We start from the raw sequence: 16,674 nt of genomic DNA on the forward strand, positions 1-16,674 counted from the left end.
TTTATGGGAACCTGTGTGATTTTACTAAATGGCGGCAAAATTTGCATACAAATGTAAATATGTCTTTGACACAAAATAATGTATTATCTTAACATCTCCCTCATATGTCAAAAAGAGCAAAGCTGTGCCTCTGTGAATGTATAAACATGTTAAGGAATATTATCTCAATTTGTGAGAATTTGTGAGAATTATTCCTAGTTCACCATTTCAGAATCTAATGCATTCTGGGTAGTATTTTCAAAAGTGTACCTCAAAACATAATGATTGGTTAAAAACATCCTAAACAATGGAAATTTAACCAATCATAAGATGTTATTTTCATTTTGGGTACAAACAATGAAATTACCCACAATCCTTTTGTTCTGAAAAAGTCAATTTCTACAATTTATATCAATAATATGAAACTTTACCTTGAGGTCATTATCCACAGCATTAGTATTTACGACGAAATCTCCAACAGGTCGTGATTCCTCCATTTGTACTGAATATGCCGATGGATTAAACTGTGGTTGAGAATCGTAATCCATTGTGATTGAAATTGTACTAGTTCCTGTCTTTTCATTTACACGCCTCTGATCCCGTGCGTAGACTGTCAGTACAAAACTAGCGGGAGGTGGTGGTGAGGTCAAAAGTTTACGCAGATACAAAACACCTGTGTCGGTATCATAGCTAAAGTATGACATAGTTGGCACAGAAGATATAACAGAATATCTTGGAATGTCCTACAAAAAAAAAAAAAAAAAAAAATCTTTACAAAAGTTATGTTATCATCACACAATAACTGTTTTTCCATTGATTCGTTGTTATCCATTTGTTTGATGTGTTTTAGAATTTGTTTTTGTCATTTGTCTTGAGACTTTACCTCAGAGGTCGGTATTTTTATATTTTACTTTTAATTACTTTTAAACTTTTTATTACCGTAACAATTATATTTCCAGAGATGTAGGGTAGGGTTTGTGTTGCTCAGTCTAGTTTTTCTGTGTTTTGTTAAAAGACTTCTTGTTACATTATATTATTTTTAAATAATAGCGTCTTTAGTTTTAATTCCAAAATTTTGATAGTCCCCTTCATATATTTGGCCTTTGTTTATTAGTTTACCATGAATTATCCAGATACTATGGATTCATTATTTTTCGTTGAATAACAATTTTCGTGGATTTAATAGGTACAGATAAACCACAAATTAAAATGTTCAACGAATTACAAATTTTCCATAGACTTGTATGCAGACATTTGAAAAAACAACAACTAAATATCCACGAAAGTGTAAGTTTTCCTCAATCCACGAAAATTGGTACCCACGAAAATAAATGAATCCACAATATTATCAATTTTCTAAAAATATAAATTATAATAAAAATTGACTTACTCCATCAGCATCAGTGGCTGTTGTATTAACCACCATGAAATTGTATGGCGAGTTCTGATCCAAAGTTACACGGTATGGTACCTCGGAGAATCGTGGTGGGCTTGGATTACGCGTTACAACTATCGTCACATCTGCAGTAGATCTATAAATACTTTCACCACTGTCATATGCTACAACTTGGAACTGGAAAAATCAAAACAAATCATACAATTCAGTTATGAAATCTAATTAATGTAGACAAGGTTAACCTTTCCAGAAGTTTTCCCCACAATAATAAGAATCAACCTTGTTAAGAAACACAGGAATCATTTGTTATGGAAAACATCCTTCATTATTATACAGTATATTTAACCCAGCTGCGTTTTTGTGCCTGCCCCAAGTCAGGAAACTCTGGCCTTTTTTAGTCTTGTATGTTTTATCTTTTTAATTTTGGTTTATTATATGTTTCAGAGTTTAGTGTGACAACCGTTTTCGCAGAAGTAGTATACATTTTCCTTTAGGGTCAGTTGAACCCTGCTTATGGGTGCTCCTTCGTTAGTGATGATGTCGCTTTGACACATTCCCTGTTTCCATTCTAGATTTCATTTACCAAGTTATTTATGACCAGCAACTAAAACACAAACAGATCTCTATGAGTATCATGTTATTTGCGACTAAGTCACTTATAAAAGATTACCTTATATTCAGTGGCTAAGTCATTAACAGAAGATTACCTTATATTCAGTGGCTAAGTCATCTTTTACACTCTTGGCCAATGTTATTTCACCAGAGGATGAATTCATGGAGAAATATTCGCTGCCTGGTGTTACCACAGCATATACAACAGTACCCTGAAAACAACAAAGATTTGTTTTGTAATTTTTTGAAAATATTAATAAATCACACGTAAACAACAAAATATAACCAAAATTACTGTTTTTAACAACACCCAGAGAGATTGATTTTTCTTGAAGATATTAGAGACATAGAATATATGAAAGACCTTAGACAGATTATAGAATAAGAACAAAAGAGAAGTATTTTGCTTGTAGAAATATAAAGATGACACATACATAGATAGATTATAGAATGAGATAAAAAAAAAAGATGATTTTTTCTTGTAGAGATATAAAGATGACAAAAGAATAATTCTTTGTATTTATATTTGAATCATGCAACATTTATGCATCAACACTTTTTTTTATATAATAGCTGCATTGGGGTCTAAACTAATATCTAAAGCTATGATATACATTTGATATCACCATGGCAACATGCTCAACTATCCTGTAAGCTAAGTGGGTGATAAAAATGGATTTGGATGTTGTAATTCTTAAGTAGTTATATTTTACATAACGAGTATATTACATAAGAATATGGGAAAATATATATATGCATACCATATTTTTCAATAATAGTCTGTTCTAACATTTGTATTGATAAATCAATATATTAAATATGACTTCTTATAATTTTTTTTTTTATCCTGCAATATAATATATCTTCTAGTCCAAATAAAGGTGTATGCTCAACAAATAAAGGCTTAAGGTGGCATGTTCATACAATAAGTCACCAGAAATTGACACGCTATTGGTTAAGTACCTCCTTGAAAGCCAAAAGCCAAGACAATAAACTTTCCCCAAAATAATACAATTCTTATTATAGTGATAATCATTCAGTTGTCTTATTTGCATTAATCAAAACATCCCAATAATTTCTGAATATACAGATTTTTTTTTATTGAATTGTAGGATAAAAACTATGCACATTATTGGAAAATATCAAATTATATTGTACTACATTAGAAACAGGAGCTAGAATTTCTGCAAGCAATGCACTCTTTCCTGTCTCTTTAGCTGGTACAATAAATTATAGATTTTCCCAGAATGGATATCATACTGTTCATATATATCAGATACTGCTGTAAAAGGGGAGATAATTCTGGTTACAATTTGTCAACTATTTTAAATAGATACTATCATGAACTTACATTAGGCTAAAAAACAAAATGGCACATAGAATTAAACAGTAGAAAAGAAATACTTTCAATGCATGCAAAACTTAACACTTTCATGCATGTCTATACACAAATATGAGCTCATGTAAACATCCATGGCATTTAACATTTGTAAAGTTTAGGACAAAAACTAACTTCTTCTTAGAAGGACAGTCAATTCTGGATAAAAAACTAACATCTACTTGGAAGGAAAACACTTCTGGGACAGAAACTTACTTGAACTTCAAATGGCAATCAATTCTAGGAAAGAACTTCAAAGCCTTTTATAGCTGACTATGCAGTATGGGCTTTGCTCATTGTTGTAGGCCATACAGTGACCTATAGTTGTTAGTTTCTGTGTCATTTGGTCTCTTGTGGAGAGTTGTTTCTTAAGCAATCATACCACATCTTCTTTTTTATACTCACTTCTGCTTGGAAGGACAGTCAATTTTTGATTCATAGTGTATAATGATTGTTCATATTGAAAAATGATAAAGTTTCTTTGCAGCTAAATTTTCTATTTGACTGATACTGTTGTTGAAACAGCTAAGCAATTAATTTTTAAAAGTGTTACTTAAATATAAATAGAAATGCAGTTGCGTAATGTCTTTTTGTTTAACATTTATATGGAAATTCTGTCATCTTCATAATCTGAAAATATCACTGTCAGATGATACTGATGATAACTATTTAGTGGTTGAAAAGCTATTGTTTGGTCATTAATTCTTACAATAACCACCAGACATAAATTGCATATAAAATGCAAAACCTAAATAGAATGGGTTTTTTTTATATAACGTTCCAGAATCCTGTCAGCATAATCTTATGGTCATGGATGATTGCATGAAGGTTATGTTAACCTTGGAACAAAATATCTCAGAGTGTCACATACCATGACCTCTGCTTTATACAATAATTGTAAATTATGAAATTATTGTGATGTCTTTATTATTGCGAAAAATGCGACAGGGTTATAATTGCAATAATTAAAACTGGCATTTTGAAATTTTTTATATGAATTAAACAGGATTTTTCACCATATTGCAAAAGTTGACAAAATCGCAATAATAAATGCACTTAATAATTTCTGAATTCACAGTACATAAATAATATGTCATATAATAAAAAATAACTTCATACAACAACAAAATCAAGAGTAAAACATTTTTTGGTTAAATTCACAAAATCAACATTTGTAAGTTAACATTTTCAACAAATTACCCATTACCTCAACAAATTACAATACTTTGATCAGAGGTTATTCTTTGAAATTTCATGAGGCATTATAATTTGAATTTGAGGCTATTGGACTTTCTGGCATATCTCTTTTTGCTTCCATTTGATTAAAAATTTCTGAATTGATGTCTTGGCTTCCTTGTTTGTCAGAATATTAAGGAAATAAAAGTTGAAAAAAAAGTTTTACGAAAGCTATAAAATTTATTCATTTTTAACTCCAATATTCAAATTGGAGATTGTTTATGAAAAAGGAAAAAAACCTTCCAAACATTTATCAGAATCATTTTTTGTAATAAGAATTTTACCATTAAATTCAGTTGACAAGAGCAAAAGCTCAACCTCTAAACGGATTACCTCTGATCATGAAATTGTAAGCAATGAACAAACAAAACTATCAACAATGAACAAGGTCAAGGCGACCTTTATCAAACCTATATCTGCTTACCGACTATAAATAGAATACAATAACTTATTATATTGCTGATATATTGAGAAGATTCTGCATAAAATGGCTTAATTGGAGAATAAGTTCTGCATTTAGTACTAAATGCTACTTGGATAAAATTTAAGAGGATTTGAACACATTTTGAAATAGAATTCTGAATCAATATAAAATTGTCAAAGAACAATCTAATTGAAATATCTTATATCCACGCCTTAATGACAAGGATATAACCCAGCTCTATTTTACTAACTGTTTTAAAGATACTTTCAATATCCTAGGATTTGTGATAATGGAGGCCAAAATTCAATTGGTTGACCTAATAATTATCAAAACAGAGAGTAGAGAGCAGTGTTGTCATATCATTGTAAGCAAAGCACAGATACAAAATCTGTATTTTAATCTGATTTGTAATTGAAACACTTTAGTAAATTTTAAACAGTCTACAGTGATCTTAAGAAAATAATTTTTAGTGCCATAAAAACAGCTTTAAATTAACAGTGTCTAATTTGACAGTTGTTTTCATGTACAGTTCAAGGAGACCAAAAATGTATCGTCTTTTTCGTTAAGAAGAGAAAAAAAATTTTGTTCCAGGAATTTTAAATAATGAATAATCCAATAAGGCAGAATTTAGAATCTGTGAAAACCTTTCCAAATTATTTCTTCTGTAACTAAATTTTCACAATTATACTGTTTTTGTTTGAAATAAAAATGACCTTCAAAAAATTCTATCAAGGTCATTAACTACATAACAACAGTAAGAAAACAAAGAAAGAATGATTCTGAAAATGTGAAAAATTTCATAAATTAGTAAAATCAAATAATGTAATTTAACATCAATACAATTTCTCATGCAAATTCTAAAAAAATAATGAATTTTTATTACCAGACAATACAAATAACTTGTTTCTAGACTTACTAATTTATTTGCATCATTGGCAGTGACAAATATTACAGAATCCCCAACTGCCTTGTTCTCCTCTATGATCTGAGTGTACTGGTTCCTGGTGAATATTGGTGGCTGTCCAGTACGATCAACTGTCAGGGTAACAGTAGTATTGATGCATCTCACAGGACTACCATTATCGCAAGCTTGCACAGTTACCTTGTAATAAGAAACATATGGTAATTATTTCAGAAACTTAATCTAACATGTACAATTCAAGGTGCAAATATTTTCATCAATATGAATAATGATTACTTGATATTTAGCACCCAAAAAGACTTAAGTTGTAGATGACACTAAATATAGCTTTTTGACTTTGGTAACATATTATATCTTAACTCAGAATTAATTAGTCAAGATTTGTTTTTCAGACTTTTCCATATAGATATACTCTTTTCTGTAAGAATAAATAGAGAACACAACTTCCCAGAAAGGTAGCAATTTCTCTATTCATCCATCTAAATTTTGTACAAATACATGAATGTATAAAGAGATCTCTGCACATGGATTGATCTTTTATCCCTATAGCTCATCCAATTTTGTTGAATCTGACTGATTTGCTGTAAGAACTCTCCAATGGAACTCAGGTCACATTACAAAGTTCAAATATGACAGATCATGCACATACATTGATTTTTTACACAATTTAAATCTTGGATACTCACAAAACCGAAGTTCGGTACCTAAAGATCATTGCTAACATGACGTAATACTTACAAAGAATCTCTGAATATCAGTATTCAGTAAGGATTTAGCCAGTTTCATCTGACCAGTTACATCGTCAACGAAGAAATAATCAGAAGGTCCAGCATTCAGTGCTCTTTCAAGTCTCTCATTAGCAATACCATATCGAATAGAGTCCTACAACAAAAGATAGTTTAATGGTTAAAAATAAAAAAGTAACAATTTTCATACTATAAGTAATGACACAACTATGTCCAAACATAATGGATAAAAAAAGGGAAGAGAATCACAACTTTGAATGTAGGTTTAAATTTTTACAGATGGTTTGGGTTTTGGGAAGTGTAAGGTCAGGGTTTAGGCTAATATTAAGTTAAATATATATTCTCATTTAAAAAAAAAATTATAAAAAAGCACCACGGCTGTATACTCCCAAATTGTCATTTGTATTAGAAGATACAGATTTATGGGTTTCTACTAATTGTTTGGTTTAAGTGATGAAGATTGTAAAATTCTGGTTTAGGGCTCAAATCATATTGTCTAATTATAGGTACTGTCACTTTTTATATTGGACAGACAGACATCTTTGATGTAACATTTTTTATGCAACATAAGTTCAATTCCCTGCAAATTGTCTCAAAATGATGGCACATATATAAAAGATCAGATTAATGTTAAGGAAACACCACAAAAAACAAAATTAAAGACTAGATGTAAAACCCCATGGCTAATTAACTCTCCTATGTAAGCAGTGCCCTTATTGTTAATTAAGCTAGCTATTCTTACATCAGGATCTTTGTCTGTAGCCTGGACTTTGATGACATCTGAAAACACTGGAGCATCTTCACGGACATCTGCTGAATAATTTGGCAAACCCCATTCTGGAAGATTAGGGTTTCGTAATACTGTGACCTGCACAAGGGCTTTCCCGCTTGTTGTTGGTCTTAATGTGTCGTAGGCTTCAACAGTGAGCTGTAAAGAAATAAATTTTAGATATAATTAAAGCTTTCAATTACTGTGGATTCATTATTGATCCCTTGGGTACCAATTTTTGTGCATTTCTTCAAATCTAAATTTTCAACGAAGTAAAAATTCCTATACTATAGACTTGTTTCTCCAACATTTGTAAAACTACCAATTCAAATATCCACAAAATACAATTTTTCTTTAAGCGACTAAAATTTACGTAAGTAAAAAAAAATCAAAAAAAAAAATCAACAGTATGTTATTACATGTATTTTTTATTTAATGTAGTAAAAGTATGCGTTATGTCCTCTTGTGGTTAAAAACCCCCATTGAGATTAGAGAAGATGACAGGAATGGACAAATCAGTTTCTTTATTTACAATCTATAGCAAATAAAGATTACATGGTTTATATAAAATACAAAGAAATTTTAATTTTCAATCATGAAGTACACGCTATAAAAAGCCAGCTGTAAAAATGTGTTTTTCTATGTTGTGATGTTATGCTATTGTTTCAGAAAAAGGGAGAAGGTTTGGATCAATTAAAACGTTTAATCCTGCTGCAAAGGTTTGCACCTGTCCTAAGTCAGGAATCTGATGTACAGCAGTTGTCGTTTGTTTATGTAACTTATACGTGTTTCTTGTTTTTTTAAAAATTTGATATAGATTAGACAGTTGGTTTTCCCGTTTGAATGGTTTTACACTAGTAATTTTGGGGCCCTTTATAGCTTGTTGTTCGGTGTGAGCCAAGGCTCCGTGTTGAAGGCCGTACATTGACCTATAATGGTTTACTTTTTTAAATTGTTATTTGGATGGAGAGTTGTCTCATTGGCACTCATACCACATCATCCTATATCTATCCATTGTAAGAATGATTGATTGTTCTGTTTTAACACCACTTTTAAGGGCCACTTTCAGGATATTTCGTGGTGGTCCGTTTTTATGGGTGGTGGAAGCCAGAGTGCTCTATTGTAAGAAATACCTACATTATATATATCTGCCGACGTATCTCCCCTGACACTTCTGATGATGGACACTTGACCATTAACTGGATTGACTCCAAACAAACTAGGAGCTGGATACTCTCCAACAACTATGTATCTGATTACGCCCTGTAATAAATATGTAAATCAAATAAATACTATATAAAGTAAAGGCTCCTACCACCTATATATCTCACTGTGCAAAAAACATGCAACAACTTAACATTAAAAACATTGGCAGCAGTCTTCCACACAAGAGGTATAATTGTCACAAGATTCATCTGTAAAATTGAGAATGGAAAAGGGGAATGTGCCAAAGAGACAACAACTAAGAAGAAAAGCCATGTTTGTTCTCTCTTAGGAAAACATGCAAAACATAAATAAAATCTATCCATATTTACCATGTGGAAATTAAATGACAACAGAAAGATACAAACATGGTAAACTATCCTTGTAAGAGCAATATCAAAAATGTGTCCACAGTACACAGATGCCCCCCTCACACTATCATTTTCTATGTTCAGTGGACCGTGAAAATGGGGTTAAAAACTCTAATTTAGCATAAAAATTAGTAAGATCATGTCATAGTCACTTCCATTTTCTATGTTCAGTGGACCGTAAAATTGGGGTTAAAAGTCTAATTTGGCTTTAAAATTAAAAAGATAATAGCATAAGGAACATGTGTACTAAGTTTCAAGTTGATTGGACTTCAACTTCATCAAAAACTACCTTGAGCTAAAACTTTGACCTGAAGCGGGACAGACAGACGAACGGATGCACAGACCAGAAAATATAATGCCCCTCTACTATCGTAGGTGGGATATAAAAATAGAAGCAAGGAATTAGTCACTTACCTGTCTATCATTATCTGAAGCCTCTACTGTTACTATAATGTCATTCAAAGGTCTGTTCTCATTTATTGTCACAGGGTAAACAAGTTGTGTAAATGTTGGCACACTAAGGTCCCTTATAACATTGATGATAACATTTACAGTAGCAATGTTCTTGCCATCTGAGGCTTGGGCAACCATCTGAAAAAATAACAAAATTAATGTAAATAAAACATTTTACCCTCTTAAGTAGTCAAGGTCGTCAAAAAAAACCTTTGTCTTCTCTTTTAATATAGTTTAAACCGAACATAATATTTTGTGTTGGGTTTGGTCAAGCCAATGCAATTGTGACTGATATCAGAATGATTACCATTGAGTACTTACTCATATCTATATTACTAATGTATAAAAATACTTTTCCATCCATTTCTCTTAAAATAACTTTACTAAGTTTAAATAATGCCATAAGCCACTTCTACTAGAGATTCAAAACAGTCAAAGAATTTTTATTTAGTGTGCAGAGTCAATCTTTCTTTCTAACTTGCAGCTAATCTGGCAACTTACAGTGTAGCTTGTGACTGTATCTGTTGTCAAAACATTCTGAACAAAGACAATGCCTGTATCTGGATCTAAGGTGAAGAAATCGTTGGCTGTCGTCGTCGAGATTACAGTATAACGTAGTTTATCCTGAAAATGATTAGAATGCTTTTTTTTACAATTGAAATGTGTGACTCCATAAAGGAAATGTGATTGTTGTACGACGCCAATAGTTCAAGTATGGCAGATTCTTGGGTCTAGTGTTGCAGAATCCCAAAAAAGAAATCAGGTCAGTTGTTAAACAATAAATAACCCTTCAGACAATAGATAGCTCAAATGAGCATAAAGACTATATCCTAAATCGTTATATCATATTTATTTTCCTACTGTTAATATCAAGCATAGAAAAAGGTTTATTGATAATGTTACTTAAAGATATCATATACAAAATATCAAAACATATTATTGTTTTTAATCAATCTAACATAAACAAAAGTTTAACTGTTATATAATATTCATATGAGGTACCGCTTCCCCATCCTCTTATAAACAATACTTACACCATCACTGTCAGTTGCATTCAATCTAATGACTGCCACGCCCACTTGTGTTGTTTCGTTAATCGTTGTTTCAAATTGCAGACGTGTAAAGATAGGTTGGTTTTCATTTCTCGTCACAGTGATGTTAACAATATCTTGTGCAAAGTCGTTAGGATATATCGAATCCCAGGCTCTAACTCTTAACTACAATGAGAGAAAAAGTTCTTAATGAAATTCATATAGTTATTAGAAGTTGTCACCAATATATTATTATATGCTAATAAGCATCTTCACATGGGCAATGAGCAAGTATGCTACCATTATATAAACACCATTCAATTTGCGCAAAATTAAATGATTGTACAAAAGTCCTTAGCTAAACTCTCTATTAAAGGGTGATAATAGTCCTTAACTCAACCCTGAGTCTTTTATGAAAAATCACAAATTACATAAAATCAAGTACTGCATTTATATCAAATTTTAACTTTTCTTGCAGATCTAATGAAATATTTACTCATTTTGTTAAAGGCAAAGCTAAAGTGAATATTTCCTAAATATATTGATGTCTTTGTAAATATTTTGAATTGGAGGCCATTTATTTTTAGAGAACATATTTTTTCCATTCTTTAATAGTATAATGGAAGCTAGCTGCAGAGACAAGTCAGACAAAGATAATGCAGAAAAGCTTCAATGATTCTGTATTCAAGCACTGTAAATAAGAACTTCGTTGAATACTGTAAACCAGCCAATTTTTGCTAGTTTCAAGAGTAGAGAAATAACGTGAATTTATATCATCGGGAATATGTATAACTTGGATCTCTTCTTATGTACCTCAATCAAGTAAATAAGAATATTGCAAAATTATATCGCTGTGAAGTGGACTAGAAAGGGATAAATGGAAAATAAAGTATCCACGTTTACATTACTTAGTATTTGAAACTTACAATGTAATTTGTGGCATCTTCATTCTTTAAATCATTCTGCATAATAATTCTTCCTGCAGGAACACCAAGAGAGTTTGCCAGTTTGAAAAAGTATGGGGCAGAAATATCTCCAAAAATTCCATACGTCATAGTACCCTGCAATAAACAAAAATAAAATAACCAAATAGTGGAATGGATAGTTATAAGTACATATTTTTATTGGACATTCAGACTATGTTAGTAAAAAATCAAAGTTACTGGAAAATCTTCATTTTGACTGTCAAATCCATGAAATTTTTCTTTTAACTTTTTTTTTTTTTTTTTTTTTTAACCTTGACTGACCTTCAACATGTCATTTTCAAAAGTCATTCTTTTGCTAGACCAATCATAAACACTCATAAAAATAAGTTTCTTCAGATAAAAAAAAAAAATACGAAAAGATTTGGAACCATAATATATAAAAGCAAATGTGTATCAAAACCAAATCATATAAACCAAAAAAACAAACAGAACCATCCCAAGTCACTGGTTCCATACTGTTGAGTGTTCAAGGTATTGAAACCTGTGATAAATAAAATCTTAAAAATGATACGGTTGATTCATTCATATTTGTAGATTTGAAAGTTTTGTCAAAACTGAATTTATTTCTGTAGAAAATGTGTATTTCATTGAAAATTTGAATTTGCAGTCCCCCTGTACCTAAGAAAATTTGTATCCAATTTCTAATAAAATAAGGAATACACAGTAAAGATAATTTCTGTAAAAATATCCTACCCTGATATCATTATCAATGGCTGACAGTGTGAAGACTGACGTCGACAGGAGAGAGTTCTCTGACAATGTCCTGGTATAGGGGAGACCTTGGAACTGAGGTGATTGTTCGTTACGATTAACGTTAATAGTCACATCACCTGTGGCATCCTTTTCAAAGTCTAGTTTCTGGTCCCGAACTCTGACTTTCATCTACAAGAAAAGGATAAAAAAAATCGTAAAGATAAATTTTTAGAAACTATCTAAAATTGTAAATGTAGACTAAGTAAAATGTAATTGGACAGATTTTTAAGGAGAATGAATAAAAAAACAATAATGAAAATTAATTTTATTTGCCTTATTTAATCCCCTTCACTCAAAATAGGTCTTTCAACTTCCAATTTTTTTTTTAAAAAGTAAGTTATGAGCCTTATCATTCTAAATGTCTTTCTTTCTGCGAGAGAAGACTTTAACAAACCAAATAACATTTATTTTTTCCTACTGGGAAAGAAGACAAAAAAAACTGTTGACCTTTTTAACTAAGTATTAATTGAAAAATGAAAAATGTGACCGATGACATGACAGCTCCCGGTCAAGCTTTGTGCAATCAAAGTAAGACGGACAGAAGGGTTACTCTTAATGCCCAATCACCTATGGCAGGGGCATAAAAGGCTTGAAAATAAAATCATACATTGTAAACTTTAGCCTTTGTAGTATCTGTCTGCAGATCTTTTGAAACAGTTATGAGTCCGTTATCTGGATTAATACTAAAGTACTGAAGTGCCCTGGCTGATTCCATTGATCCATCACTGAATAGTACATATCGTAAAGGATCCTGAAATAGAAACATTGTATTACAATCATGAAAAACATACATTGTTTTAAACATCCCAGAAATATCATCAAACCTTTAGATGTTTTGCATATCAAAGTAATAATAAATAGCAAACTAAATAAAAACAAACAACAAAAAATGATTTCCTTTATGAATGTTCATGTGACCCTTCAACCATAAATCAAATCAACCTCCAGCTCCATAATTTGTTGTTTCATAGTCTCAAGCATTCTGGGTAATATTTTCAAATACATACACCAAAATTTTGTGGTTGGTTGAAAATATTCTTAACAATGGAAATCCATCCAATGACATAATGTTATTGTCATTTTGGTGTACCGTTAATGAGATTACTCATAGTCCTTTAGATTCTGAAAAGTTGAATTGATACTATTAAGTCTATACCTGATCACTATCTGTGGCTGTGATATTTAGGATGTTAGAGCTGACTGGTTCATACTCCCAAATAGTTGTGGAGAATGATACAGGGGCCAGTACTGGTGGGTGTGGATTATGTACGACATCAATTGTTACTGTTGCCGTGGCAGTCTTACCCAAGGATCCTGGATCATAGGCTGTAACTTTCAACTAAAAAAGAAGCATTTTAAATTAAAACGCCACTTGCAGTGAACTAAAGTAATGTATGTAAAGTACATAATAATGAGAAATAACATATATCTATTTCTCAAAGTTGTACAAAATCGAACATGTAAAATGTTGTTTGTTTAAAGTAAACACGTGTTTAGTTAATTATAGTAAGGTCAGTTCGAGTGGGATATTGAGTTCATGGACGAGTGAACTCAGGTGGTTTAAAGTCATTCGAGCCATTGCAGTCAAAGTGTACAGTAACAATTTGCAAAATAGATAATATTATTATTCATATTATTTATTTTCAGATTTGTGGACCACAAGTATGAGGAAACCAGTACAAGCTGCTTAATAGCTATATATTCATATGAACTTTCAACAATATTATACTCATATTTAAAATAAAATGTGCGCTTGTCTCTGCAGGTGGCATCTCCCATGTAAGAGTTTGTGGTTATTTGATAAATATTTTATGTTCGTTTGAGTTTACGAATTAGAATTTAAAGTGTGTGAAACATAAGTTAATGAGACAGTATTGTGTGGAGACTTTTGTTTGTGTTAGGTTAATTTGTAGATTTATTCTAAGATTTTAACTGTACTTTTTTAGTGCAAGTAATTGCTATCTTGTTTAGGCTTCTGACTTGGTGCCTTGATTGTTTTATGGCATCCATGCTTTGTTGGAATGCCCAACAGAGAATCATGACCGTAAGTGCAGATAAGGTAAAGTTGCAATTGAGGCCTTGTGAACTATGATAACACAGCATTTTGTTTTCTATAATTAAACGTACACTGTATCTGGTTTCAACATCTTTCTTCAGATCATTCCTTACATAAATACCACCAGTAGAACTGTTGACAGCGAAGTAATATGGACCTTGGAGATCTCCTTCTATACCATACACAAGAGGTTGCTGAAAAAACAAAAAAACAAAATTATTTTGAACAGTATATACATTACGCACATATACATTTGCCCTTTCTGCTAGCACTCCATTGTCAATAAAAATTAATATTCCTCCTAAGGGAGACAACCAAGAAAGGGATCTCTAATTACAGGATTAATTAAGGGAATTGGCAAACAGACTATTAGCTATCATTCCTAATGAATAGAATTAACAGAACCCTTAAAAAATAGATAAAACAAAAAGTTGCAAGGGACTTTGTGCAAACTCATCAGACAATGCCAAAAAATCCCAAATATGAGTTGTTTAACTGTATCATATAGAATGCATTTCTTGTCTTTAGTGTTGAGGACAATAAATATTTTCAAATAAGAATGGATATCTAACAACTTATTATCTGTATAACCTTTTATTGACTTATTTTAAAGTAAGATATTTCAGTCATTCTTTAAACTCTGAATAATCTCTGCATGCTCTAGAATATCAAAATCAGTAAGCATTTTAACCAAAATGTTCAGTTTCCCTATTAAGTACTAGATTTTAACAAAATTAATCAAAGTCAACCAACTTTCAGTTATAAATATAGAACACAAACCTTTCTATCACTATCAGTAGCTGTCACCACAAGGAGAGGTGGATTTTGTTTGTTGACTGCTGACGTTTCATCAATCTGTCGATAGTATGATGTTTGGGTGAAGGTTGGTGCAGCATCACGTATAACATTGATGTTGACACCACATGAAGCCGTACTTCCTCCTGTGTCTGTTGCAATTACATTAAACTGAAATAAAAATTGATAAAAACTTCATGTCAATGTTACAATGTATTTTACTTTAATAATTGATTTTTTCAAACTCTTTCTTTTCAAGAGGAAGGGTATTTGGCAAACAAAATTTGGAACAGATTAAGTTTGATCTTTTAAGGCTGCAAAAGCAGAATAAAAAAAAAATAAAAACTATCGGCTATATTCTTTTAAAAATTTTGATATATTGGAATGAATATCCATCATTTAATAACTTATATTAACAAATATCTAAATGTGCTAAGAGGTTGTCTTAATGTTTGTATTGTTTTGGCCATCTTCAATGTGCTTATCACAGTAAAATGTGCAATTTCTTTGCAAGATTTATTTTACAGATATTGATATTACTCCTTGGCTTTGTTCTTCAATTCACAGATGAGGTGTGATTGTCACTTAACAAAAAATAAGGCTTAAACCAGTGCTAAAAGTAAGGTGAGAGTTTTTCTCCATGTTGTAGGGTCACTGTGACTTTGAGATGAAGAACAGCAATAACATATCTGTTCCTTTGCTTTTGTGTTTTTTTTTCTGCCTATATATACTGATTTAGTGTCATGTATGGATAACCATTACCCTTTCTTCTCTATTCTAAATATTAAGCTGCATATACACTTACCACAAAGCTATTTTGAGTTGTAGTTGTAAACAATCTTTTCAGAGTGATGACACCATTTTCTGGGTTGATATATAAGAAGTTCCTTTCTGTAGCATCAGTTGTAGCTGCATCAAAGCTATAGGTCAGTTTATCCTGCAAGTAAAAAAAATACATTTCTGAAATTATTCACGTACATTTAGAGACTACAATTGGAAGAGAAGTTTATAAAATTTAATTAGGAATATTTCAGAGAGCCACACTTCTGACAACATATTTTCATTTTCTTCTTATTTTTGGTTCAAATTTTAAACAGTAAAATGCTTTTCTTTCCTAACATTTTGTATGAAAAATGCAGACAATCTTTTCCCACCAAAAGTGGATTTTAAAATGCATGTATTTCAAAAACAAGAAATACACCTGGCTTTATTTTTCAGATTATTTTGATGTACAGAAAATGTTGTTTTGAAATTCAGGCATTGACCATCCATAAAAATTGTTTCCGATTTAACTCACCCCATCAGCATCAGTCGCATTTACATCAATTACGAGCTCTCCTAGTGCAGTGTTTTCTGGTGGAGTAGACTGGAAAGTCGCAAGATCACAAGCTGGCGTACTTGGATTACGGTTTACGGTAAAAGTGACTGTACCAGTGGCTCTGTCGGTTGGATACATACTATCATAAACAACTAGTTCAAGCTGTCAAAAAATACAACAAATTATTGTTACATGCTGGCGTTTATCTATTCAATTTTGCAAAACAAAATAATCTTGGTATTTTTA

The 16,674-nt window shown here is 31.4% G+C and overlaps 1 protein-coding gene across 1 annotated transcript in view; it reads right to left on the minus strand.

Annotated features, from left to right (window-relative positions):
- LOC143046539 (uncharacterized) overlaps positions 1-16,674 on the minus strand; it is a 189,104-nt gene that overhangs the window by 57,400 nt on the left and 115,030 nt on the right. The window contains exons 104-121 of the mRNA XM_076219695.1: positions 16,408-16,590; positions 15,916-16,047; positions 15,096-15,281; positions 14,387-14,509; positions 13,416-13,598; positions 12,867-13,010; positions 12,200-12,388; positions 11,447-11,581; positions 10,524-10,706; positions 9,991-10,113; positions 9,451-9,627; positions 8,600-8,725; positions 7,436-7,621; positions 6,686-6,829; positions 5,942-6,127; positions 2,083-2,199; positions 1,370-1,552; positions 411-722 (exon numbers count right to left, since the gene is read on the minus strand). Coding sequence (XP_076075810.1) covers positions 411-722; positions 1,370-1,552; positions 2,083-2,199; positions 5,942-6,127; positions 6,686-6,829; positions 7,436-7,621; positions 8,600-8,725; positions 9,451-9,627; positions 9,991-10,113; positions 10,524-10,706; positions 11,447-11,581; positions 12,200-12,388; positions 12,867-13,010; positions 13,416-13,598; positions 14,387-14,509; positions 15,096-15,281; positions 15,916-16,047; positions 16,408-16,590 — 3,012 coding nt within the window. The remainder of the gene's footprint in view (positions 1-410; positions 723-1,369; positions 1,553-2,082; positions 2,200-5,941; positions 6,128-6,685; positions 6,830-7,435; positions 7,622-8,599; positions 8,726-9,450; positions 9,628-9,990; positions 10,114-10,523; positions 10,707-11,446; positions 11,582-12,199; positions 12,389-12,866; positions 13,011-13,415; positions 13,599-14,386; positions 14,510-15,095; positions 15,282-15,915; positions 16,048-16,407; positions 16,591-16,674) is intronic.

The sequence above is a fragment of the Mytilus galloprovincialis genome, chromosome 9 (genome assembly GCF_965363235.1).
Source record: "Mytilus galloprovincialis chromosome 9, xbMytGall1.hap1.1, whole genome shotgun sequence".
NCBI classification, from domain to species: Eukaryota; Metazoa; Mollusca; class Bivalvia; order Mytilida; family Mytilidae; genus Mytilus; species Mytilus galloprovincialis.